We start from the raw sequence: 25,862 nt of genomic DNA, 5'->3' as shown, positions 1-25,862 counted from the left end.
TGAGTAATGAATGGCCACTTGTGCTTGTGAATGGCATCCTTCCTGCTCTGAACGAAACCTCACGCAAACCACAGGAGGTCCCAGGTCTGGGATGAATCCTGTCATTTCTCCACGAAGGAGCCCCTCCGGGGCTCTGAAGCTAAACAGAAATGTCAGCAAGACCTTGACAGTCAGTGAAGGTAACCACGAGCTGGAGCTCCTTCTGCAGGGGTGTTTTCCTGACGCTAAAGTGCCCATCCCCACTAGCTGAAAGCCACAAAGCTCTTGTTGAAGTGATGGGCGGCAGGGATCACTACTTTACAAAACCCAGGGGGAAAAGTCCACATGGATGGAAGAGGAGGAAACCGATCGAATATCAAGAATCTAAACTTGTAGCACCTGGTTCTGATGCCAAGGGGAGATATACGGAAAAACATGGCAGCAACCAGAGGAATAACAAGCAATTGCAAAATCAAGAAACAACACACCAAAGTTCACTCCAGTGACATGAGCACTGAACCTCTGACGTAATGAGGTGGCATGCTGTTTGCAACTGAAAAGACCATTTTTCCGCAAAGGTGGAGGCAGAGGCTGTTCTGGCAGCTGGAGGAAACACTACTGAGCCTGAAGACTGGATGCAACCAGTCAGGCACTAACCCAGGCCGAGAGCTGACTGCTCAGAGCCATGGTTTCCTCTTCTGTAAAATGGAAACGCACGTGAAAACAGAAGTCACTGCAACAGAAGGCACCTGAACGTCGCCACTTCATGAGTAACACCGAGTAACTTAAACTCCCTAATACCCAGCCTCAGTAGGCTACCACAAAACTTGAGTAACAGCTGATATAAAGTGCTCATTACAGTACCAGGCACAGAGGGAATGGCGGGTAACTAAAAATGTCTAAGACTCACTGAGTGTTTATAATACTGCCCAACACAGTGCTGAGCAACTTGCATAATTATCTTGTCATACTTGACTTGTTTTCAAGATGTTTATAAAGCTACACACGTTTTTGTGTAAATGTAAGTACAGGAAAACTCCTAGCATATACACTAAAATGCTGGGAATATGACTGGTCTTTTTGCTTACCTGCTTTTTCCGAAATTTTCTACAAATATCGCTTACTGAGGTATATTCCTACTTTTTATGCTGAAATACATTAAAATACAATAAAAATCTAAATATTACTCACCAGTAAGAATCCCTGCATGAGCCATTTCTTTTGGAGGTCAGAGCTAACAACAGCGTGGCTCTCCCTGAGGAGCTGGCATGTGCTTTTCTTTTTCAGAAAAATTCGCTGACTTATCCCTTCTTCACTTTGCCACCAGGAAGTGCAGAGTCAAAATTTTAGTTCAACCATTCAATTGACTCATTTTTTGAATGTTTCTATTTTAATTCTTTCTATTCTAATTTCTATTTCTTAACCCGAGTTTTTATTAACCTGATTTTGTAGTTCTTATTTGTATGTTATTACTTTTCCCAGTGTTTATCATAAATTCGAAGAGCGAGGCCAGATAGACATACACATACATACAAACAACTGCTGACTCAAAGGACTGCTACTGCCCACACACTTCACACCCTGTCCCTGCATTTCAGAGTTCTTGGGTTAGGACAGTAAATAACAGATTACCACCTTTACATTCTACTTGAGATTTTTTTCTAAATGAAAAACTGAAGTATCTTCCTGTAATAACATCATAATACCATAGTTTAAGAAGTCCTAGAAGTCTCATAATAAAAAAGTCAGTTTTATTATTCAATTCTCAAAATTATATGTATTTAATTATTTAAAAAATCTCCATCCCCAATATTCTTCTTTATTTTTTTAATTAATTGATTTTAGAGGGAGGGAAGAAAGGAGGGAGGAAGGGAAGAGAGAGAAACATCGATTTGTTGTTCCACTTATTTATGCATTTATTGGTTGCTTCTTGTATGTGCCCTGAACGGAGATCAAACCTGGCGTATTGGGACAGCGCGGTGCTCTAAGCAACTGAGCTATCGGGCTAGGACCCCCACCTCACCCTTTTTCACCCACCCTCCAAACTAGGTAGTGTCCAAGCAGAAGCAAGTCTAATGAAGTCCACCCTGTACCCAAAAGCAGGACAGGAGATCCCCAGAGGACAAGGTATGCTGGTGTCATCACCCACACTGCAGAGCCCTCACGCAGGAGAGAAAGAAAAGGAACTGTTAACATAACAAACAAGAAGGCAACTGGAATGGGCAGCCTGAAAAAAAGACTTTTATAATTTATAGCAATGTACAAATACTGTAGGTGCACACCAACTCGGAGAGACAGACCAAACTAATTTTAGTTCAATCTGTCTCCCTACGCCAGGTCCTCCTAATCAGGAATCATTGGGAAGCCCAAACAGCTTCACAGTTCCTGCTTCCCGACTACTGTCATATTTGCCATCTTTGTCATCACAGGCAAATGCCAGCAGAGGCCTTTTGGGGTGCCAAGCCACAGTGAAGGTCGGGGACTCACACTGCACCTCCCATAGCTTGTCTCCTATAAAAATCAATATAGAGAAACCAATCAATACATTAGTAAGAGAACACACTCATTAAGTACTTAGCTATATTGACTCATTTAATCCACTTGATAGCCCCATGAGACAGACACAATCATTAGCCCACTTTACAGAGAACACTGAGGCGCGGAGAGGTCACAAGTCATTTAGTGGCAGAGCAGGTCCTGAACACAGACCGGTTAACGTAAGAGCTTATGCTCTGACCCTGGTCTACACTCCGTGGGAAAACAGTGAGCAGACACTGATGTTCACAGCATCCTATGAACCACATGGACTATACTTTATTGCCATAAAGTATAATGACAACCCAGCAAGACAGGTAATGGTTTTAAACACCATTTTATAAAGAAACGAGTGACTGAACAAGTAAATCACATCTCAAGGAAGCAACGAAGCCAATCTGTTTCCAGGCAGCAGATCCATCTACCAAATCTCAATGCCTTCTAATAAGAGTAATACAAGCTCTTTTTCCCAAAAATATATTCCTCCCGCTCGTTGAAATTAAACATGATTTTCTAAAGCTATTATTCCTTTAATCCTGCTTAACTTTTTTTCAACCTTAGGAGTAAGATGCATGTAGTAAAATATTTACAGTGTGGTGCCAATTTAAAAATGCAGAATACACTCAACTGTCTACTTCAAACTAGCCAACTATGGTACGTGAATTATGTCCATAAAGCTGTTTCATATATACTTGTGTATGTGGAAAAAGAAAGAGAGTGAGGGAGGGAAGGAAGAAGGGAGGGAGGGGAGGAGGGAGGGAGGGAGAGAGAAATTCTATTTCTGGGACAGCTAACCACTTTTCATGATGCTAGTACCTGGCAGCCTGTATCTATGTCTGAGCAAAATTCTGAGTTACAGAGACACAAAAAATGGTTGCAAAGTGTACTACTCCTTCTTCATTTCTCTTTACGCCTTTAACTCCATGTCATTTGATATGGGATTGATAAAAGAAATTTATATAGTTCAAGAAAATCAGAGTAGACATGAAGAGGCCTAAAATTTCCCAAATAACCATGTGGCTTCATAGACTTTCACACCATCTCAGTTTATTGGAAAGTCTAATCTTTGAACGATACATCAGTGCTGACTGTGAGGCAGACATTACTATTCCAGACCATCAGAGTTTCAATAGACTGATGCAATGTGTATGGGTGTGTCTGAAAAGCTGAAAATTAAGTGGACTATATTAAAATGAGGTTCTATTATATATGCTATCATATATAATATGACATATGGCCGAAACTGGTTTGGCTCAGTGGATAGAGCGTCGGCCTGCGGACTGAAGGGTCCCAGGTTCGATTCCGGTCAAGGGCATGTGCCTGAGTTGCGGGCACATCCCCAGTGGGAGATGTGCAGGAGGCAGCTGATCGATGTTTCTCTCTCATCGATGTTTCTAACTCTCTATCTCTCTCCCTTCCTCTCTGTAAAAAATCAATAAAATATATTTAAAAAAAAAATATATGACTTATGGTTGAGTATGGGCCTATGAACTAGGAGGGCACATGCCAGGTTGCAGGCTCGATCCCCAATGTGGGGCATGCAAGAGGCAGCTGATCAATGATTCTCTCTCATCGTTGATGTTTCTATCTCTCTCTCCCTTTCCCTTCCTCTCTGAAATCAATAAAAAAAAGATACATTATATTTACATATTTATATATTTACATTTAAAAATATATATACATATATATAAAATTCTTTTATATATATATATGTAAGATACAAAATTACATCTAACATATGATTCCAACAACAGAAAAAAATACATATGCATGTAGGAGGAAAAAAAAGACCAGAAGGATAGATGATAAGATGTTAGCAATGGTTATCTCTAAATTATGGACCTATATGTGCCTGTTAATTGCTCTTTTGTATTTGTTAGCATTTTCCAAATATTCTATAATGAATATATATTACTCTTATTTTACAAACTACTATATGAAGACTTAAAATTCAAACAGGTCAAGGGTATAGAGCAGCACCATACAACAAACATGTCTGTGATAGACACATTCTCTATCTGCACTGAACAATACAGCTCCCACTGGCCACATGGGCTACTGAGTCCCTGCAATGTGCCTAGGGTGACTGAGGAACTGAATTTTTAATTCTGTTTAACTGGTTTCAGTAATAATCGGTAATTTAAATTTATTATTTTTCCCTATTTAAGTCTTCCCTTAATCTTATAAATCTGAGATAAATTCTTCTAAATGTTTTCCTACCAACTTCACTTTATTTTCTTTACCTAAATGGGAACATACCCTATGCATGGCTGACTACTTGCTTTGCTCATTCATCATTCAGTACTACGCCTCACGCATCTTCCATTTCTCTTGGCAGACTGTTATATGGATGTATCACAACTTATTTCATTAGTCCATCATAATGAAATTAGACTGTTTCCCATTTGTGTATAAAAATGCTGTAAAATAATATAATTTTGCTTTGTTTTATTATCTTGCTTTTAATTTTTAATTGAGGTTATCGAGAAAATTTGTTTAAAATCCAACATGTTTAAAAGTATTTGTCTAAATAGTACTGTATGTCAACTATAACTAAAAAATAAATTTTAAAAAATAATAATCTCAAAAAATATACTTGTTAAAGCATTTACAAAAAGTTAATAGAGCTACATTCAATATATTCCTGAAAGAGTACTATTAATTGCCCTGACCAGTTTGGCTCAGTGGATAGAGTGTCGGCCTGTGGATCGAAGGGTCCCGGGTATCGATTCCAGTCAAGGGCATGTACCTTGGTTGTGGCCATATCCCCAGTGGGGGGTGTGCAGGAGGCAGCTGATCAATGTTCCTCTCCCATCGATTTTTCTAACTCTCTATCCCTCTCCCTTCCTCGCTGTAAAAAATCAATAAATTTTTTTTTAAAAGAGTACTGTGAATTAAACTGTATTTTACATATATTAGGTAAGGTAGAAAATTAAAAGAAACTTGCACAAAGACGGCATGAGGAAAACAAGTATATGCACACACGGATGCTAAGAGCAAAACTGCAGTAATTTTTTTGTACGGTGGTTTGGTCCTTCACAAAATGTGAACAACTAGGACTCAGCAATCCCACTTCAATGGTTTACCCAAAAGGATGATCACATAAGTAAAATGAAGTACAACAAGGACACTCATCACGGCATTATTGGTAACAGTGCGACAATTAGAAGCCACCTGATAGCACACAGAATGAGACAGTATATAGAATGAAATTCTAACCCCACTCAAAGTGGCAGTGACTCAACAGCTGCCGCACTAAGAAGCTGTAACATTCTGCAGGTGAGGCAGGGCCCCAGAATAACAGGTGAGTACCCAGCATCACAGGAGCTGCATGTCTGGGTGGCTGGACCATGTTCCCGTGATGTTACCAACAGTGGCATTCTTTAAAGCGTGGAGTTTCAAGTTTTTTACTACTACTCTGAAGTTTTCTACATAGTTTTAATTCTTTTACTAATGTATCATGTATTTCCAAATTAATACAGCTACTTTAAAAAATAAAACTGAGGAAATTCTTTTATAAAATGATTACACTCCTCGCATTTTTCTATTTGCAAGTTCTGTTTTGTTATTTTTAAAGCACATTGCACCTACTTTGATGATTCCTTAAAGTACAAATATACATATATATATATATATGTATATATATATATATATACACACACATATATATTCACATACAGGCAAAAGATAAAAAGAAATATATTACAGTGCTAAAAAGAGGTAGCAATTACTAGTAAATGGTGGGACCACAGGTCCTACCTTCCTGTATTGTAAATTTTTCATTATAATGAAAGAATTCTAAGTTAATAAAATACAAAATATTTTCCTAAATCACTTTCCTTCAGACCTGCCCCTGCCTTTCCTAACTCTTTGCTCCCTCATTACCTGACTGTAACAGTCGTAATAAACAAACTTGTCTTAAGGAGACAAATTCATTGACGCTAGTACTGATGGAGTAATGTGCAGAAATGAAAACACATGACAGGAGAAGTCCTGATGGCCAGAGATGAAGGACAGAAGGTTCTTGTTAAGATAGGAAGGTTTTAGTCACCTGTCTCTACTTCAGCAATGTCAATAAAGTGATCTTCTGATGCTGAAGCCAGCATTTTCCCATCGTGGCTGAAACTGAGGGTCCTCACAGGCCAATCCAGCCTAAGGAGAAAGTAGACAAAGGAGAGATTAGAATAACCCAATAATAAGGGATGTAAAGTTCAGCATAGGGAATATAGTCAATAATACTGTAATAACTATGTATGGTGTCAGGGGGTACTAGACTTATCGGGGAGAACACTGTGTAAGTTCTATAAATATGTAACCATTATGCTGTATACCTACAACTAATATAATATTGAATGTCAACTGTAATTGAAGAAGATTTTAAATAACCCAATAAGAAGGCACAATTTCGCCCAAAATGAAATAAAATATCCAAGGCAAGTGCTGGCGAGTCGCTTACCTGGAAAAGCACCGAACACACACTAACTCATCCACATCCCAGAGGCTGACCAAAGCATCTGCACTTCCTGTGGCAAAGTACTTCCCTGTGGGGTCAAACTTGATGCAGATGCAGTTAGAAGGGTGCGCATTGATGGACTGCACAGGCTTCAGCTCTGGGTAGCTGCAAAACAAGACAGACAAACAGCAATCAAACTGTGGAAAGAGGACTGTGATGCTAAAATGATAATAGGAGACACTGAAGGGGAAAACCAAAGACAACAGAATATCAAAAACTGTATTCAAGAAAGCTTTCCTTAAATACAGATTCCAAACAACATACTGAAACAACACACCACACACCTGAGAATATAAACCCAGATGTGACACAGAGGTAAAATTACTGGATTGAAAGAAAAAGAGAATTCAATTATTATTAGACCCTTTAGCCAGTAACACTTTATGCCAAAAGAAAACATAATACATATTTAAGATACACAAGCAAGGATTTTTATAGCTAGCAAGACTGATTATCAATTATAAAGAGTTCAAATAAGCACAATAATAAACCATCTATAAGTTTTATAAGTATACTAGAGGCCCGGTGCACAAAAATCTGTGCACTGGCGGGGGGGAAGGGTGGGGGGAGTCCCTCAGCCAAGCCTGTGCCCTCTCACAGTCTGGGACCCCTCTGGGGATGTCCACCTGCTGGCTTAGGCCCGCTCCCCAGGGGATCAGGCCTAAGCTGGCAGTCAGACATCCCTCTGGCAGCCCAGGAGCCCTCTGGGGATGTCCACTTGCCAGCAGGGAGCGGGCCTAAGCTGCAGTCGGACATCCTTAGTGCTGCTGAGGAGGCGGGAGAGGCTCCCACCACCACCGCTGTGCTAGCAGCCGTCAGCCTGGCTTGTGGCTAAGCAGAGCTCCCACTGTGGGAGCTTAATGACCACCAGGGGGCAGGTCCTGCATTGAGCGTCTGCCCCCTGGTGGTCAGTGTGTGTCATAGTGACCAGTCATTCCCAATCGTTCTGCTGTTAGGGTCAATTTGCATATTACCCTTTTATTATATAGGATGTTATAACTATGAACTCAGGGAATATTGTTCCCATGAACCATTCCTGAGGAATCTAAACTAGAGAATGAGCTTTGACAATCCAAATGACTAAAGATTTATCAACACAGTGCTGGTGATGAGCATTGCATATATTTTCTTATAGAAACTACATATGGTTAAAAGGGAAAGTATAATATGGAATGGCTGTATACTCGGACAATCTACAGTATTACTATTTTTTTAATAGAGGAAGAATGAAGAAAGCACATTCAAAAAGCAAAATTTACTGTTTTAAGTAGTTACATTGGTGGTGGTGGTTATTCTGGGATAACTGTATGTGTAACGTGGGATAAAAGTAACAACAACCATGGAGCATTCTAATTCTATAGTTCCCTGCATCTTTGGAAACCAGAATACTCTGTTTGAAAGGAAAGAGACTTGAGTATGGAAGAGATTTAGTAAAATTCCTGTAGCCCTGCATTTTAGTTGGAAATCATCAGTATGAATTCCTAATGTATATTATATTTTAAAAAATTGCTTAAATACCTAGGTCCATAATGATTCATTAAAACACACACACACACACAAAACCTCTAGTTGGTCATATTTGAAGGTGATAGGGAACTGATTCATTACCCAATGATAAAGGGAAAGAATCAAGCATTTTATCCTGTCTTTCCTAAATGAACTATATTTCTGAGTAACCAAATAGTAGGTGAGAAGACGTGTCTCATATTCTGACAAATAAATACGCATTATGAGATCAGTAAAATCCAGACTAGGAGAATCTCTACAAGTTAATAGTCTGGTTTTTCATCAGCTAAGCCATAACTAAAAGAAAGGGATGAAGGGCGACGTCTAGTTAAACAGACTTAAAGAGACATATCAAACGTTTTTAAATGGCCAAAGGCTGGAATATCTAGAGATACATACTTGGTAGCTAAAATTATAAATAAGATAAAACTTCAGACAGTGTTTACTTTTCAGGAGAGTGGGTTATGATTAGGATAAAGCCTATGGACTGGCTTCTGATATGGCCAGCAAAGTACTATTCCTTGACCTGAGTGGGGTTACACAGGTGTCATGCATATAATTGTTCATTAAGCTACACATTTGTTTTATGTGGTTTTCTGTATCTGTTTTAGTTTCTAATAAAAAGACTTGAAAGAAAGTTATAGAATCCCCACTGCCTACAGAATAAAATTCAAGTTACCAAGCACAGAAATCCAAGCCTTTTGTGATCTGGTCCCAAATCATATTTCAACTTTATCTTGCCATGTTTGGACCCTCTTTTCAATACCTTAACTGCCACCACTCTCAGCAACCCTGACCTACCAACTACTCTCCCTTTTGTCATGCTCATTCACACCTGCTTTGGCAACTGTGCAGTTCCCTTTTTCTGATTCTTAAAATTCTACTCATCTTTCAAAGTCAAACTCAGAAGCTGCCTCCTTCAACCATCAACTCAAGTTTCTTTCCTTGGGATTCCATAGCAAACCCAGCCTCTCTAATGTAAAACCTATTTCACTCTGCCTAGCATCGCTCACCCAGGACAGCAGAAGGAAGAGCACCAGAAAGACCTGAATTTCAATTCCACCATTTCATTCATTTAGAGAGCAAGTATTTACTGAAATCCTTACTATGTGTAGCAGGGACTGGGCTAGGCATTAGGGATTCAACAGTAAACAAGTTAACCACAGTCTGTACCCTCATGGAACTTAAGTCTCATGGAGGATACTGAGAAGTAAACATGCATTTACAATGTAAAATGAGAAATGGTTCCAAAAGGAAGTACATAAAATAAGCCTCTGACCTTGAGAAGGGAGGGGAAAGACGGCTTCCTTGCAGTGAATGTAATGTATTTAAGCTGAGACTTCAAGGATACAAATTAGCCACAATTCAAGGTGCATCCAGTTCTAGTGCTCACCAGCTGACCAGTGACTCTGAACCCCAGATCCTTATCTATCAAATGGGAAGCACACCCTCAACCCCCTACAATTTCTGTGAGGACCCAGCAAAATACAAGGTGCCCGGCTGGGAGGTACTCAACAGAGGTCAGGGTTCTTTATTACAATACTGTATATCCGTTAAGCTCCTTCAGGACAGACTCACACCCAATTCATCTCTGCAACCACCAGCGCACCCAGCTGTTAAAGTAAGACAGTTCCCTAGGCTAGAAGCCCCTCACCTGAGGATGTTGATGCAACCATTGCCATTTGTCAGGAAGAACATGTTATTGTCATTGTTCCAGGAGATTTCATTAACCTCAAACTTGAACTGCTCCTCTGCTTTCGAACGATGTGTCTTGGCATCAATAAAGGTCACGACATCATCCTTGTTGCCTACGGCTATGGTCTGCCCATCGGGACTCCAACATATATTAATGTTCTCCCCTAGAAAACCAGATATAATCAGTAAGATCACCTGTTTGCCCAGAATCCTCAAAAAGTTTATTTTGTTATCCTAGAACAGTGGTTCTCAACCTTGGCTGCAAATTAGAATCACCTGGGAATCTTTTTAAAATCCTGATTTCTGGGCCTCATCCTCCGGAAATTCTGTTTCTTTGTTATGGGGTGAGGCCACAACATTAGTAACAAAGGCAACTAGTGTGAAGCCATGGCCCAGGTGGCCTCAGGTTCAAAGACTTGGGGAAAGGGCAGACGTGAAAATTAATACACAAGACAAGAAATATAATTTTGAAAATTACGGGGGAGTCAGTTGTGAACCTAGTTCAAGTGACTAGACTAAATTCCACTGAATTTCTGTTCCCATTTGTTTTTATTTACTAGAATACACAATTGCCTTTCAGGAATGCAAACAGACATATCAAAGGTGATTGTTTAGTAAACCGTAAGATTATCAGGTTGGGGGAGTTTGCTTTAGGCCATTGAGTCAGCAATAGGTAATAAAATGCAGATATTCACCCTGGAATATCAAAGACCCAATTCAGCCTTCTTACCAGACTTCTTCCATTTATATTAATTACTGTTGATCTTGGTTCTCAGCAAACTAGCACCTAAGAATCCGGGCACATTCATCAACAAATTTCCCCATTTGGTCCTCACAATACTCTCTTTATTAGCAATTCATTATCCTTATTTTACAGATGAAGAAATGAAAGACAAGAGAGATGAGCCCAACTGTCAAAGCTAGAAGAGCCGCTAGATTTGGCTCCAATGCCTCTAATTCTCTTACACCAGCATTTCCCAAACTCCAGTCACTCACATGCCACTTTCACAATTGTTGTCCTAATCATGTAACAGCTATACTTTTCTTTAAAATTGACTCAAAAAATTTAATTTAGCTTTAATTTAGCAATAATTTTGATGAGCTGGTTCTTTTTTAATAGACATTAAAACATACATCTGATTTTTAATGTTCATCCACTTATGCATCATAGGGAAATGACTACATTATTCCACTTACAGGTCTGAGTCTTGTCAACAAAGTCCAGTGGCACACACTAAACACATCAATTAAAAATCTCATCAACTTTACCAATTCTCTAAGATGCATTATTTTTTTTCATATTTTGTTATCTATGATGCATTTTAAAATGCATCAAATGCATGTCAAAATTTTTGGTATACATTGTTATCTGGAAGCTTTATTTCCTTTCCTAATGGCACTTAAAATATTGGTGTATCTTATAACCAATGACATCTTAATCAATAAGACACGGTAAATTACCTCAAGGTTTATAGGACGCTACTGGTGAATAACAGAGTCTATAAAGGCACAGGTCATTTTCTCCCAGACCCCCAAGACCATCCAGCCGTCAGCCACCCTAGCCTGTGAGCAGTTCCCCAAATGCACCACGTCTTTGCACACGCTGCTTGTTCCCTCCCAGAGCTGCCCTCCCCTCCCAACCCACCGACCACTCCATTCCTATGGCTGCTCTAAGAGTCTGCCCAAATTCTGTGAGGCCCTCCCTGGCTCCCCCAGGCAGACCTCAGCATTTCCATTCTGGGTACCCACTTTACAGAGTCTATAACATAGACAGCTCCATTCTAAGATGAACCATGTCATATTTTGTTAGATGATTTTTTTTTATGCACTAAACTGTGATGTTCTTGGAGCTCAGGATGTCCCCTAACTAGCGCCAGGCCAGGCACACAAAAGGTATTTGGAATATGCTTGTTGAATGAAGGTAAGTAACGTATCTTCCCACTGCCCCCTCTCCAAAGTCACCTTTAGTGTTCACAGTCGCGATGCACTTGGTAGTCCTCACATCCCAGATGCGAATGGTTTTGTCTCCGGACGCTGTGACGAAGAGGTCAGGGTTACTTGGATGCCAACACAGCTGGTCCACGCTGTCGCCATGTCCGCGGTAATTGTTTTCTTTGACCTGAAAGAACAAACTCCAGGTGTCACGTCACAGGTGTGTACCTGCCAGACGTGGGACTCCTTAACCTTATTCACGTGTAACTCCTTGACCTTATCGGACCAACAAAAATTTAGAAAATTAACGTGAGTCTGGTGCTTCCAAGCCTCTTCCCAAATCCCCCTGCCCTCCCTCCCCAGTCGCCCTGAACCACAGGAGGCTGGTTTCCACACCGACACCGTTGCTTCTGCGGGTCCTGGCCTTCCTCCTCCTTTCTGGTTTGCCACCTTCCAATGCCACCAAGGTCCCCAGCCATCTGCTCATTCCCACCGGAGGCCCTACCATGGTCCAAGGGGCCCTCCTCACCAGACAGGGACCCCACAACAGCCCGCCACTCCGCCCACACCAACCCTTCCCACCACCACCCGCCCTCCACCTGCTGCACCATCCCACCTCCTCCTCCACTCCACTCCCGCGCATCCGCACCCCTCACCACCACCGCCCGCACCCCTCCTCGCCCTTCACCACCCCCCTTCCTCTCCACCACACCCCTCCTCGCCCCTCACCATCCAGCACGTGCCCCGACCCCCCCGCGCCCCCTCGCTCTCGCACCACACACACCGCTCCCCCGTCCCTGCCTAGCCTCTCCCCTCTAGCCCCTCCGGCCCTTCCCGCCTCACCGCACCCGCTACCCCCGCGGCCCTTCTCCCTGGCCTGTGCCGGGCCCTGGCAGCTCACCAACCGGTCCTTCTCCAGCAGGAAGACGCTAGCCGTCTTGTCGAAGGACCCAGAGGCCAGACGCCGCCCGTCGCAGCTCCAGGCCACCGAGTGCACCTTCGCGCTGTGCGCCGGGAACTCGCGCGTCTTGCTGTGGCCCCGGAACAGCTCCTGCATGCCCAGCACGTAGCGCGTCGGGCCGCTGCTCACGGAGCACCAGTGGGCCATGGAGCCGGGCCCGCTCTGGCCCAGCGCCGAGGGCCCCATGGCCGCCGCGGGTACCGCCATGCCGAGCTCCCGCACAGCCGCGCCCACCCGCGGCCTCAGTCCAGTCAGTCCTGCCGCGGTCCCGGCCTCGGTCCAATCAGTCCTGCCGCCGCCGCCGCACGCATGCGCTTGGACGTGCGGCGTCTCTCCCGCGCAGCCGCACTGTGGCCCACCGGAAAAGGACTACAAATCCCGCCGTGCAGCGCGCGCGCGCGCGCGCTGCTGCCTTTTCAAACAGTAATGATTCTGCTTTAAATGCACTGCAAAGTGAACGATTCTGAGGTTTTTTGGGATTCCCATTTCCCCCCCTTAGCTCCTTCTGGGTAGATAACATTTATATCCGTGTGTAATCGAAGACGGAAACCAACGTTATCCTTCTAAACCTCGGTTCCTCGTCAGTAAAATAGCTTTTTTCTAGAGTTGCTGTTCATCCCTCAGCCCCCTCCCTTAGAGCTGAAGGCCCTGGACTTCTTGCTGGAGAAGGGCGTGCTGGTGAGCTCCTTCCAGTAAAGACTAGGGGTTGGGAGGAGGGTTATTGAGAAGGGGTCTGGATTTGTTTAAATAAACAAATTCTTTGTTTTTAGAAGATACTATATGCACATGATTATATATGCAAAAAAAATACAAAAGATACAGAGTAAATTCCTTATTCCCCACCCTTCACACCCCCACCTTAAACCACAGATGCAGCAGTTTTGAGCTGAAGAAAACAGTGGTGAGCTGTCAGCGACAGGCAAGATCCTGGAGAAGGGCTGTGGACTAGGAGGGGTCTGGGGTGGTGAGGAGGTGTCTGGAAATGTGTTTAAAAACACATCTTTTGTGAATTTACAATTATCTCAAAATAAAACGTTGAAAACAAAATATTTTAAAGATAACACATACAAATGTGTTAAGATAACTTGGTAACAAATTTAAAAAGTACAAAAATAGAGTGAAAAGTAAGTTTCCCTCCCTCCTGTGTGCCCAAATTCCCCTTCAGAAAAATATTGTTAAATTGCTTGTGGGCCTTTCAGAAATAGTGGAAGAGTAAATAGGTGTGTGTATATCCTTCCTCCTCCCCCCGCAAAATGGCACTGTTCCTTACATATCTTGCTTTCTATGACAAACACATATAAGAAATCATTTCTTGCCGAGACCGGTTTGGCTCAGTGGATAGAGCGTCGGCCTGCGGACTGAAGGGTCCCGGGTTTGATTCCGGTCAAGGGCATGTACCTGGGTTGCGGGCACATCCCCAGTGGGAGATGTGCAGGAGGCAGCTGGTCGATGTTTCTCTCTCATCGATGTTTCTAACTCTCTATCTCTCTCCCTTCCTCTCTGTAAAAAATCAATAAAATATATTTAAAAAAATAATAATAATGAGTTGCTTTATGGTATGAATTTCAACTTAACATAAAAAAAAAAAAGAAATCATTTCTTATCAGTATATGCAGATGTCTCACTCTTCATGGATGTAGCATTTAATGATAATTGTTCACACACCCATATTCAACTTATCATTCAACTGATCCCCTTGATAGACATTTACGTGTCCATGAATTTGCTTGTAAACAATGATACAGTGAATATCCCTATACAAACTTCATTATGCAAATGTAAACTTTTTTCATTAAATACGTATTGCCAAAACACTTAGGAAGAGGTTCTAACAATCTACATTCCCCCCAGCATCACAGGGAATATCATAAGGTCCTAAATGAGTCCACACATGCAGCTCCAAGAAGACTCTTAGGAAATGAGCCCCTTTCTTTTCCCAATTCCCTTCCCTTCCCCACTGCAACCAGAAATTCTTGGAGACTTCAAACCTTTTCAGACTCCAAAGAATACCAATGAAATCACTAAAATCGTGGAGTAGGAGACTAGGTGGTATTTAGTTTTCCCTCCCTAACTTTCATTTTCAGGAATCTTTTTCATATGCTAGCCCCCTCTGCCCCCACCCCAACCCCCATACATACACAGAGGTGTCTATCTCCCAGTCCCAGATGAAGAAACTGAAGAACAAAGTGGTAAAATGTCCTGCTCCAGGTCACATGGCTGGTATATGACAGAGAAATGATTAGAATTCAGATGTTACTGAAACCGATACGTTGTAATTACCCTAGTCTATACTAATAAAAGAGTAATACGCTAATTAGACTGGGAGACCTTCTGGACAAAGCCATGGTGGTGGGGCCAAGGCAGAGGCGGTTAGGGGTGATCAGCCCAGCAGGGGAGGGCAGTTGGGGGCAAGCAGGTCAGCAGTGGGGGCGAGCTGGCTGGCAGGGGGTGGCAATTGGGGGCAATCAGTCCAGCAGGGGCGGGCAGTTAGAGGTGATCAGGCCAGAAGTGGGGGCAGTTGGGGTTAATGAGGCAGGCAGGTGAGCGGTTAGGAGCCAGCGGTCCTGGATTTCGAGAGGGATGTCCAACTGCTGGCAATCAGACATCCCCTGAGGGATCCCAGATTGGAGAGGGTGCAGGCCGGGCTGAGGGACACCCCCCCCCCCCACCCCAAACGAATTTTATGCACTGGGCCACTAGTTATTAATAATAGGAAAGGAGCAAAGGGAAGGCCAGATATTATAAGTGTGTCATTTGGGCAGCTTCGCCAGGAAGTTACAACTTTACACTCCCCGGCGGTCTGTTCTGTATTTTTATATGTTATATTTCATTTCCCTTGTGTTCTTTTTCTATATTCTATAAACAAATGTCAGAACCCACCGTGCTTTCACAGTGACTGGTACAGAATAAACAATCAAGAAAGCCTGGCAGTAGCAGCCCTGGCAGTTTGTTGTGGTTTATTTCAAAGCTTTAGTTGATGGATTTTTGCCCCCTCGGAATTGATACAGCTGCCTCACCTGACAACTAAAACTGCTAGTTTCAATAAAAATCAGAACAGTGGTTGCCTATTGGGGGAAAAATCTGGGATCAGATGTCCAATTGCCCCTAGTGGTGGAACTAGGCAGTGTGCGTGTAGAGCCCTTTATCCTTCTATGTCTTTTTTTTTTTTTTTTTAATATATTTTATTGATTTTTTACAGAGAGGAAGGGAGAGAGATAGAGAGTTAGAAACATCGATGAGAGAGAAACATCGACCAGCTGCCTCCTGCACATCTCCCACTGGGGATGTGCCCGCAACCCAGGTACATGCCCTTGACCGGAATCGAACCTGGGACCCTTCAGTCCGCAGGCCGACGCTCTATCCACTGAGCCAAACCGGTTCCGGCATATCCTTCTATGTCTTTATTGGAGGGTTGGTTTACACAAGGATATACATTTGTCAAAATTCATTGACTTATACCCTTAAGACCCACATATTTTACTGAATGCAAATTTTTAATTCCATTTTTTTTTAATTAACATCTTAAGCTAATGACTGTCCTATTCAGGGAACAAAGGCGCTACTTCTTAGTGTTTAGCAGGTAAGAGAGACAGAAATTATTTTTGAGGCCATGCAAAAACTCGTTTTTCTTCCCGCCCTAAGACTACAAAGTCCCACAGTGGGAGAGAGGTTGAAGACATTGAAAATTAGAAGCAGCAGTTACTTACTACTCAAGCTCTGCCCCCGCTTCTCCATATCTAGGTTTATGGCAGAGGAAGGAAGTGATGAAATGCTGATTGAAATTTGGAAACCCTAGAATAAGACTTGTGCACCAACTCCTGCCTGGCATTGTGAGAGTTGCACCCCCATGTATGTCCCTGTAAAAAGCAGGGAAAAGGACAGCATGCTACATTCGGACAAGGAGTCAGGGAGACCCCTCAGGGCTCTGGGGGTTCCCCAGTGCCCCAGAGTTTCTATATACCCAGATAGGTCACGGACAAAAGAACAACATAACAATGTTAGAAGGCTTACTCTGTTCCAAGTACTTTTCTAAGTGCTGTATATGTATTATGTCAGTCATTCCTCTCAGAAACCCTATGTAGGTAGATAATGATTATTATTCCCTTTTTTTATTTCTCAAGAAACCAAGGCCAGGATGGCTAAGAAATTTGATCAAGGATGCATATCTAATAAGTGGTGGAACTAGGCAGTGTGCGTGTAGAGCCCTTTATCCTCCAACTTTGTCCTTTTCAAAATTGGTTTTGCTATTCTGAATCATATTAGAATCAGCTTATTATTCTACATCGACTCTATAAATCAATTTGAAGAGAACTGACATAGCAACAGCATTGAATCTTTGAATTCATGAATATGTTCTATTTCTCCATTTATTTAGGTATTCTTTTTATCATGATGCACATCTTTTATTTGCATAATGATTTGTGGAATAAAGTTTATGCAACAATTCACAGTTATTATTGTGGTAACTGGAATATCAACCATGTTGTTGAGACACTGCATGTGCCCCTGACCTGAATTGAACCCGAGACCCTTCAGTCCGAAGGCTGACATTCTATCCCCTGAGCCAAACTGGCTAGGGCCAAAACCCAGGAATCTTTTTCCGACATCTCCAAGAAGGTAATTCCTTGAGCTGAGTCTCTTTGTCTAGAATCTGGACAAAGTAAACAAAAAGGGGGCAAAGAAGCAATCGTGCTTAGAAATGTTGTCATCATTCTCACGAGTTTATTTCTTTCTAATCCCCATGTTGTGGCAATGGGTCTTGCAGAAAAGGGTTCGTTGAATTAAAAGTTGACGTGCCCAGCCGGTGTGGCTTAGTGGTTGAGCACCGACCTATGAACCAGGAGGTCAGGGTTTGATTCCCAGTCGGGGCACATGCCCGGGTTGTGGGCTGGATCCCTAGTGTGGGTTGTGCAGGAGACAGTCGATCAATGATTCTCTCTCATCATTGATGTTTCTATCTCTAACTCTCTCCCTTCCTCTCTGAAATCAATAAAAACACATATTTTTTAATAAAAACACAAAAACAAACCTTCCCTTAAAAAAAAAAAGCTGACGTCATCTCATATTAGACTCATTCAAGCTCCTCTGGACTCACATGTCTATGGCGGACTGTACCAACTGCTTCTATATTATCTCCACGTCAGGAAACTACCGAACAAAATGGCACGCCTCTCAGTAAATAGTTGACTTTTGGCCCAATTTGTCTTCAATATTTCTAGGGCACCACGCTTATCCTCCTCCTGTCCCTTCCTTCCGTCATCTCCATCCCTTTCAGAGCTTGCAGCCAGGGAACCATGGTGTGCCCATGGATTCACCCCAACTGTGGTCCTGCCTCGCTGCTTCACATTCTCAGGCTTGGCCTCACAAGAAGGGCTATGGCACCTGCATATATAGGCTTTAACCAGAGTGGGTGAAAATAGTAGGAGAGTAAGCCCATTACGGGAAAATCCCCTCACCACTCGAATTAAGGTCTTCCTTAGTTTCTTTCTCAGAGCTATTTTGCAGGATTTTGTGTACAGGTCTTGTACATATTGTGCTAAATTTATCCTTTAGTATTTCATATCTAATGATGCTATTGTATCAAGCCCACAACCCAGGCATGTGCCCTGACCGGGAATCGAACCCGTGACCTCCTGGTTCATAGGTCGACACTCAACCACTGAGGCATACCACCTGGCTTCCCTATTTTTGACCCCACTTCTAACTCAAGACTAACCAGAAAAAGACAAATATATAAGATGACCACCATATAAGATGCCCACTTCTAGTTTACCCTCCTCTAGCTCCCCTGTCCCAGTAGCCTCTAATCAGCGCATGACTGAAACCTTCCTTTATTTTTTTCATTATAAGCTTTCCCACCCCCCTGCCTGACTTTGATCCTCTGCCAAATGCCAGTGCTAGTGGCTGGCTACCTGCTATAGAAAACTCTGAATAAAGTCTCAGTTTTCATTTGGGTGGTCTTCATTTATTTCAACATATTTGTGACTAAAGATAGTTTTACATCTTCCTTTCCAATTGGTGTGCCTTTCATTTCTTTTTTAACATTTATTTTTCAATTTCAGCTTACATTCTATATCATGTGTGCCTTTTACTTCTTTTCCTTGCCTTCTTACTCTGGATAGGACCTCAAGGATGATGATTTAATAAAAGAGACTCAGCTCAAGGAATAAAAGTGGTTGCCTCCTACACACACCCCTATCTCTTTCCTTAGGGTACTGAGGTATTTTTTAAATATGTTTTTATTTACTTCAGAGAGGAAGGGAGAGGGAGAGAGAGAATTATGGATCAGCTGCCTCCTGCACGCCCCCTACTGGGGATCGAGCCCACAACCCTGGCATGTGCCCTGATGGGTATCGAACCGTGACCTCCTGGTTCATAGGTTGATGCTCAACCACTGAGCTACGCCAGCCGGGCCTGAGCTATTTTTTTAAGTGAAATTAACTTGGTATGGTATTTAGATTTCTTTGGATACATTTAAAAGAACGGAGAAATAGTTTTATTTTTAAATGTCAATATTTGCAGTAACCTAGTACATCTTCGGCAACTATTTAAACTTATGATGAAAAAGTTTAAAAGTCAACCAAAAATTGAGTAAGGAGGTATGCATATAAATGTTCAAAGTTCTTTTATAAGGCCACCAGCCAAGTTTGAAGCAGGCTCCAGTAAAGGCCATCACTGAATCTGGGGGAGCAACAGTGTCTCCTTGGTCGGCAGAGGCCAACCAAGAGGACTGGGTCCAGCTGGCACTGACCAGGGGTGGGCAAACTTTTTGACTCGAGAGCCACAATGGGTTCTTAAACTGGACCGGAGGGCCGGAACAAAAGCATGGATGGAGTGTTTGTGTGAACTAATATAAATTCAAAGTAAACATCATTACATAAAAGGGTACGGTCTTTTTTTTTTTTTTTTTTTTTTAGTTTTATTCATTTCAAACGGGCCGGATCCGGCCCGCAGGCCGTAGTTTGCCCACTGCTGGGCTAGGAGGTGTCTGCCATGATGCAGAATGAGGGTGCACAGTCAGAAATTAAAAAGGTACTAAAATAAAGAAAAGTGCACTTTATGCACACCTGAGGTGGTGACTGAATTTTAAATTCACATTGTGACTATAATAATAATTATGACTATTAGAAAGCTTCCTACGACATGCTGTGTTTGCTGGTTGGGGAAAATTACAAATCAGAAAGAACCGGTCTTTAGTTGGCACAATTCCTTCTCTCCTTGGGCATCACCCACTAACTGGAACTGAGAGTCACATCTGTGATGCTAATAACTAGTCCTAGGGATGGCCCACTGTTGCCCATCTGGCCTACTATCTGCCAAGGACTCAATTTCTAACTTCCCAAACAAAAAGCTACCCCAGTGTCAGCCGCAGCTCCCAGCAGCTCCCCAAAGAGAAGAGGAGCAATGACCACCGGCTGGCCTGGCGTCACCCTAGAAGTGGGCCTGCCGGTTGCAGATAGAGCTCTAAGGAAATGCACGTGAAATAATCAGGGACAAATCAGGGGAAATATCCAGCCCTGGTCTTCCCCCAGGAAAACACGTCTTACCAAAATAAGGCACAATCTGCAAACTCGGAGAGCTGGGTGGCTCCTCCACAGGCCCCAGGAAGCTGGAGGAGGGATTTGGAACAAGATCCGGGAACCCCAGGTCCCCAGGGGACCCAGATCCTGGGAATGCTGAAGGATGGAGCCAGGCCAAAGGGGTTGTTGCTCAGTTTCTGCCACTGAATCTTTCAGCGTCTTAGCCCTTCCCCTGGCAGGAGGCTTCTCAGGCTGTGCATTCCCAGCGCTGATGAAAAGCAGGATAAGATAAAAGGGCTGTACCTCCTAACTGACTCCACTGGCCCCAGGCCAGGATGAGCAGCGTGCAGGCAGCTGGGGGTTCCTTACGAGAGTAGAAATGGCAGCGGAAGCTGTCAGGACCAGAGCAGATGGCCTCCAGGCGGACTAGCACCACCAGCACTAAGAACAAAGCAACACAGCTAAACAAACAAATTTACTAGGATAGAAACCATTTCAGCAAGGTCACAGGAGATAAGGTAAATATTTTTAAAAATGTTTTTTTATTTACTGACAATGAACATTCCAAAATGAAATCAAGAAAACAGTTCCAGCCAAAACCGGTTTGGCTCAGTGGATAGAGCGTCGGCCTGCGGACTGAAAGGTCCCAGGTTCGATTCCGGTCAAGGGCATGTACCTGGGTTGTGGGCACATCCCCCGTAGGAGATGTGCAGGAGGCAGCTGATCGATGTTTCTCTCTCATCGATGTTTCTAACTCTCTATCTCTCTCCTTTCCTCTCTGTAAGAAATCAATAAAATATATTTAAAAAAAAAAAAAAAAAGAAAACAGTTCCATTTACAGCATATCAATAACATCAAATGCTTAGGAATAAATTTAACAAAGTAAGTATAAGACCTGTACACTTAAAACTACAAAATATTTGCTAAGAGAAGTTAAAGATATATTTATTTTTTAAAAAAATATATATTTTATTGATTTTTTACAGAGAGGAAGGGAGAGGGATAGAGAGTTAGAAACATCGATGAGAGAGAAACATCGATCAGCCGCCTCCTGCACACCTCCATCTGGGGATATGTCCGCAACCAAGGTACATGCCCTTGACCGGAATCGAACCTGGGACCTTTCAGTCCACAGGCCAACGCTCTATCCACTGAGCCAAACCGGTTACGACAAGATATATTTATTTTTAATCCTCACCCGAGGATATTTTTCCATTGATTTTTAGAGAGAGTGGAAGAGAGAGGGAAAGACAGAGAGAAACATTGATGTGAGAGAAACACATCTATTGGTTGCCTCCTACACATACCCCAACCAGGGCCCAGGCCCGGGGAGGAGCCTGCAATGGAGGTATGTGCCCTTGACTGGAATCGAACCCGGGCCCTTCAGTCTGCAGGCTGACGCCAAACCGGCTAGGGCAAAGATTTAAATAAATGGAGAGACATTTTATTTTCATGGACTAGAAGGCTCAAACTTCTTAAAATAGCAATTCTCCCCAAATTGATCTACAGATTCAATATAATCCTATCAAAATCCCAGCTGCCTATTTTTGCAGACATTGACAAGTTGATCCTAAAATGCATATAAAAATGCAAAGGACCTAGAACAGTAAAAATACTTTTGAAAAAGAAGAACAAAGTTGGAGGACTTACAGTTCAAAATTTCAAAACAAATTATAAATCCACAGAAATCAAAGCAGGGCTCTGGAATAAAGATAGACATAGATCAATGGAACAAATTGAGAGACCAAAAATAAACTTACATTTATGGGCAGTTGATTTTCAACAAAGGTGCCAGAACAATTCCATGGAGAAAGAATATTATCTTCAACAAATGATTCAGGGACAATTGGATATTCACATAACAAAAGATGAATTTAGGTACTTCACTCCATTTAATATAACTCAAAATGAATCATGGACTAAATGTAAGAGCTAAAATTACAAAATTTTTAGAAGGAAACATAGGAGAAAGTCCTTGTGACCCTAGTTAGACAAAGAGTCCTTAAATATAACATAAAAAGCACAATCCATAAAAGATAAATTGCGTCAATACTAAAAAAATTTTTAGTTTAAGAAGACATCATTTATAACAGAAAATAACAACCACAATGTCGTTGACCACAATGGGGAGAAATTGGAACCCTTGTGCACTGTTGCTGGGAATGTAAAATGGTGCGGCTGCTATGGTAACCAATATGGGTGATTCCTCAAAAAAAAAAAAAAATTAACTTCTGGAAATATACCTGAAGGAACCAAAAACAGTATGTGAAAAAGATATCTGTGCCTCCCCCCTCCATGTTCATAGCCACAGTATTTACAATAACCAAGACATAGGAGAAACCTAAGTGTTTGTGAACAGATGAATGGATAAATAAGTTGTAATACTAAGTGCATATACACAGTGGAATATTATTCAACAATGAAAAAGAAGGAAATCCTGTCATTTGTGACAACATGGGTGGACTTTGAGGACATTATTCTAAGCAAAATAAGTCTGACAGAGAAAGACAAACTCTATAGGATCTCACATATATGTGGAATCTGAAAAAAACTTACAGAAAAAGAAATCAGATTTGTGGTTATCAGAGGAAGAGGTGCGGGGGTAGGAATTAGAAGATGGTAGTAAAAAGACACAAACTTCCAGTTATAAGATATATAAGTAAGTACTAGGGATGTAATGTTCAGCATGATAACTATAGTCAACCCTGCTGTATGGTGTACATGAAAGTTGTTAAGAGAGTAAATCCTAAGTGTTCTTATCACAAGGGGGCAAAACCCTTTTTAATATTTTCTTTATTGAATCTACATGAGCTATAGATATTGTGGTAATTATTTCACAATATATATAAGTCAAATCAGTATGCTGTACACCTAAAAATGATGTAGTGTTATATGTCAATTATCTATAATAATAAAAGCATAATATGCTAATTAGACCAGACAGCCGAACTACCTTTCAGATGTCATTCTGGTCGTCCTTCCGGATGACCTTCCCAATGAAGCCGTGGCGACGGGGGCTGAGGCAGAGGCAGTTAGTGGTGATCAGGCAGGCAGGCGAGAAGTTGGGGCAATAAGGCAGGCATGCAGAGTAGTTAGGGGCGATCAGGCAGGCAGGTGAGTGGTTAGGATCCAGCAGTCCTGGATTGTGAGAGGGTGCAGGCTGGGTTGAGGGACCCCCCCCCCCCCACTCCCGCCATGCACAAATTTTGTGCACTGGGCCTCTAGTATCTCAATAAAACTGCCAAAAAGAAAAGGTGTGAAATAAATAATTATAGAGAGTGGGAAATAAAATTGATCAGAAAAGTGGAGAATTACCCAAAAGTGCTGAGGGCTGATATGATGTTGATAATCATAGTTTGCTGGAAGTATTTTTTAAAAAGCCCTGGCCGGTATGGCCTAGTGAGTTGGGCACCATCCCATGTACCTAAGGGCTGCTGGTTCGATTCCCAGTCAGGACACATGCCCGGGTTGCAGGCTGGATCCCTGGTAGGGGGTGTGATCAATGTTGTGCTCACACATTGATGCTTCTCCTTTCCTCTCTCTCTAAAAATCAATAACTATTCTTTAAAAAAACAACAACTCTGGAAAATGGAAAACAAATGGCATCAGACTGAAAGACAAAATCAGAACCTAAAATAAATCAGAAAAAAACTGACTTGAAGGCTCTCCCACCTCAGAGGAAGTGGACATGGGGAAATAGGAATGAGACCAGAGTAGGACAACTGATAAGATAACCAGCCCCGCTTCTGCCTCCAGGTAAGAGCAGTAAGTGGGAGGGTAAGCACCTGGGAGAGAGAGCCAGGCATCCCAGTGCCCATGGCAATAATGTGGTTGTCCCCAGTCCCAGAAGACTAATATACCACCCCTCATCCAGCAGCAAGTCTCTTTCCTAAAATTACAGCAACAACATGCCATACCCAGATCCTGCACTCACACGCGGGCTGATATGGAATTTCAAAAATTGAGATGAATGCCCAGCGCAAGAATGTCAAAACATTTGAGGAAAATTCTAACATCCAAAAGGAGAAACACCACATATCAAAAAAGAGGGAAATGCCCTGGCCGGTTTGGCTCGTTGGATAGAGTGTCGGCCTGAGGACTGAAGGGTCCTGGGTTCCATTCTGGTCAAGGGGCATGTACCTTGGTTGCGGGCTCGACCCCCAGTAGGGGGCGTGCAGGAGGCAGCTGATTGATGTTTCTCTCTCATCGATGTTTCTGACTCTCTATCTCTTTCCCTTCTTCTCTGTAAAAACCAATAAAATATATTAAAAAATAAAAAGAGGGAAGTAACACCTGAGGAAATAGAACTATCAGACCAAACAGAACATGTCGTGGTTCTTCTTGCCTCTGAGCACGGGCGAAGAATCAGGCTCGGAATGCCTTACCCTGAGCCTTGGCTTTGACATTCACGAGCCAAGAATTTGCCTCTATTGTATTCTGTGACAACGAGAAAGGGTTACATACTGGACAAAAATGCAGGGGTTTAACTATCAAAATATTTTCCCAGCATACCAAACAAAAGATCATGTTGTAAATGTTGCAATATTAAATGTAACAAACAGTAGAATTCAAGGAGAAAAGCACTAACGGGGACAAATAGTGATATTTCATATCAATAAAAGAACAATTAACAAAGAAGTACTGAATTTTTACATGTCTCACATCAGAGCCTATAAAGCAAAATCTAATATAAACATCAGACTTCTGAGTAAAGATGTATTTCCTCCTTCAATCCCTAACGAGATGAGCAATAAATGGTGAATACACACACACTCACACATCATCGTCAGCCAAACTAGATTGGTGCCCTAGAAAATAACCGGATTTGTCCTGAGCCAATGGAGAGGTCCAACTTAGCTCAGATCCTGCCTTCCATCTCTATTCTCGGGAGCTTTACTGGTAAACCGATAAGATCCTGAGAAGTCTTGTTAACGCCATCAAACCAGGCGTGATCCAACCTGAACGAGAATCCTTATGTCTGACCTCTCCCGGCGAAGAGGTAGTACATATGGCTCAATTTTATGGTTTGTTTGATTCAAGATTCAAATGAGGTCCACACACAACTTTTTAAAGCAAGTAATAGGGCCTTACACATTAAAAACAAAAATATACGTATCCCTTGATCTGGTGAGCCTGTCCTAATAATCTAAGGATGAATCTGTCAGAATATGTATTGTGGCATTGTTGGCAATAACAAAAACTTGAAAACAACTTAAATGTC

General features: G+C 42.3%; 1 protein-coding gene across 1 annotated transcript; it reads right to left on the bottom strand.

Annotated features, from left to right (window-relative positions):
• Positions 1 to 2,203: 2,203 nt before the first annotated feature.
• THOC3 (THO complex subunit 3) lies at positions 2,204 to 13,369 on the bottom strand. The gene is made up of 6 exons (XM_070417067.1): positions 13,062 to 13,369; positions 12,191 to 12,347; positions 10,188 to 10,392; positions 6,971 to 7,132; positions 6,566 to 6,666; positions 2,204 to 2,490 (listed from the first exon to the last, which is right to left on the bottom strand). Exons 1-6 carry the CDS (start codon positions 13,326 to 13,328, stop codon positions 2,327 to 2,329), a joined length of 1,056 nt encoding a protein of 351 aa, XP_070273168.1. The 5' UTR covers positions 13,329 to 13,369; the 3' UTR covers positions 2,204 to 2,326.
• Between the last annotated feature and the right edge of the window lie 12,493 nt (positions 13,370 to 25,862).

The sequence above is a fragment of the Myotis yumanensis genome, unplaced genomic scaffold (assembly GCF_028538775.1).
Source record: "Myotis yumanensis isolate MYYU_CA2020_CCGP unplaced genomic scaffold, mMyoYum1.0.hap1 SCAF_5, whole genome shotgun sequence".
NCBI classification, from domain to species: domain Eukaryota; kingdom Metazoa; phylum Chordata; class Mammalia; order Chiroptera; family Vespertilionidae; genus Myotis; species Myotis yumanensis.
Note: the sequence above shows the minus strand (reverse complement) of the source record. Positions and strands in the feature narration are given on the sequence as shown.

Bases quoted from the DNA above. Each gene is read 5' to 3' on its own strand.
- THOC3 (XM_070417067.1), bottom strand. From the start codon at position 13,328: ATGGCGGTACCCGCGGCGGCCATGGGGCCCTCGGCGCTGGGCCAGAGC. The intron at 12,348-13,061 runs GTGAGCTGCCAG...TTGTTCTTTCAG, and splicing joins TGCTGGAGAAGGACCGGTTG to GTCAAAGAAAACAATTACCG. The intron at 6,667-6,970 runs GTAAGCGACTCG...CTTTCTCCTTAG, and splicing joins TGTGTTCGGTGCTTTTCCAG to GCTGGATTGGCCTGTGAGGA.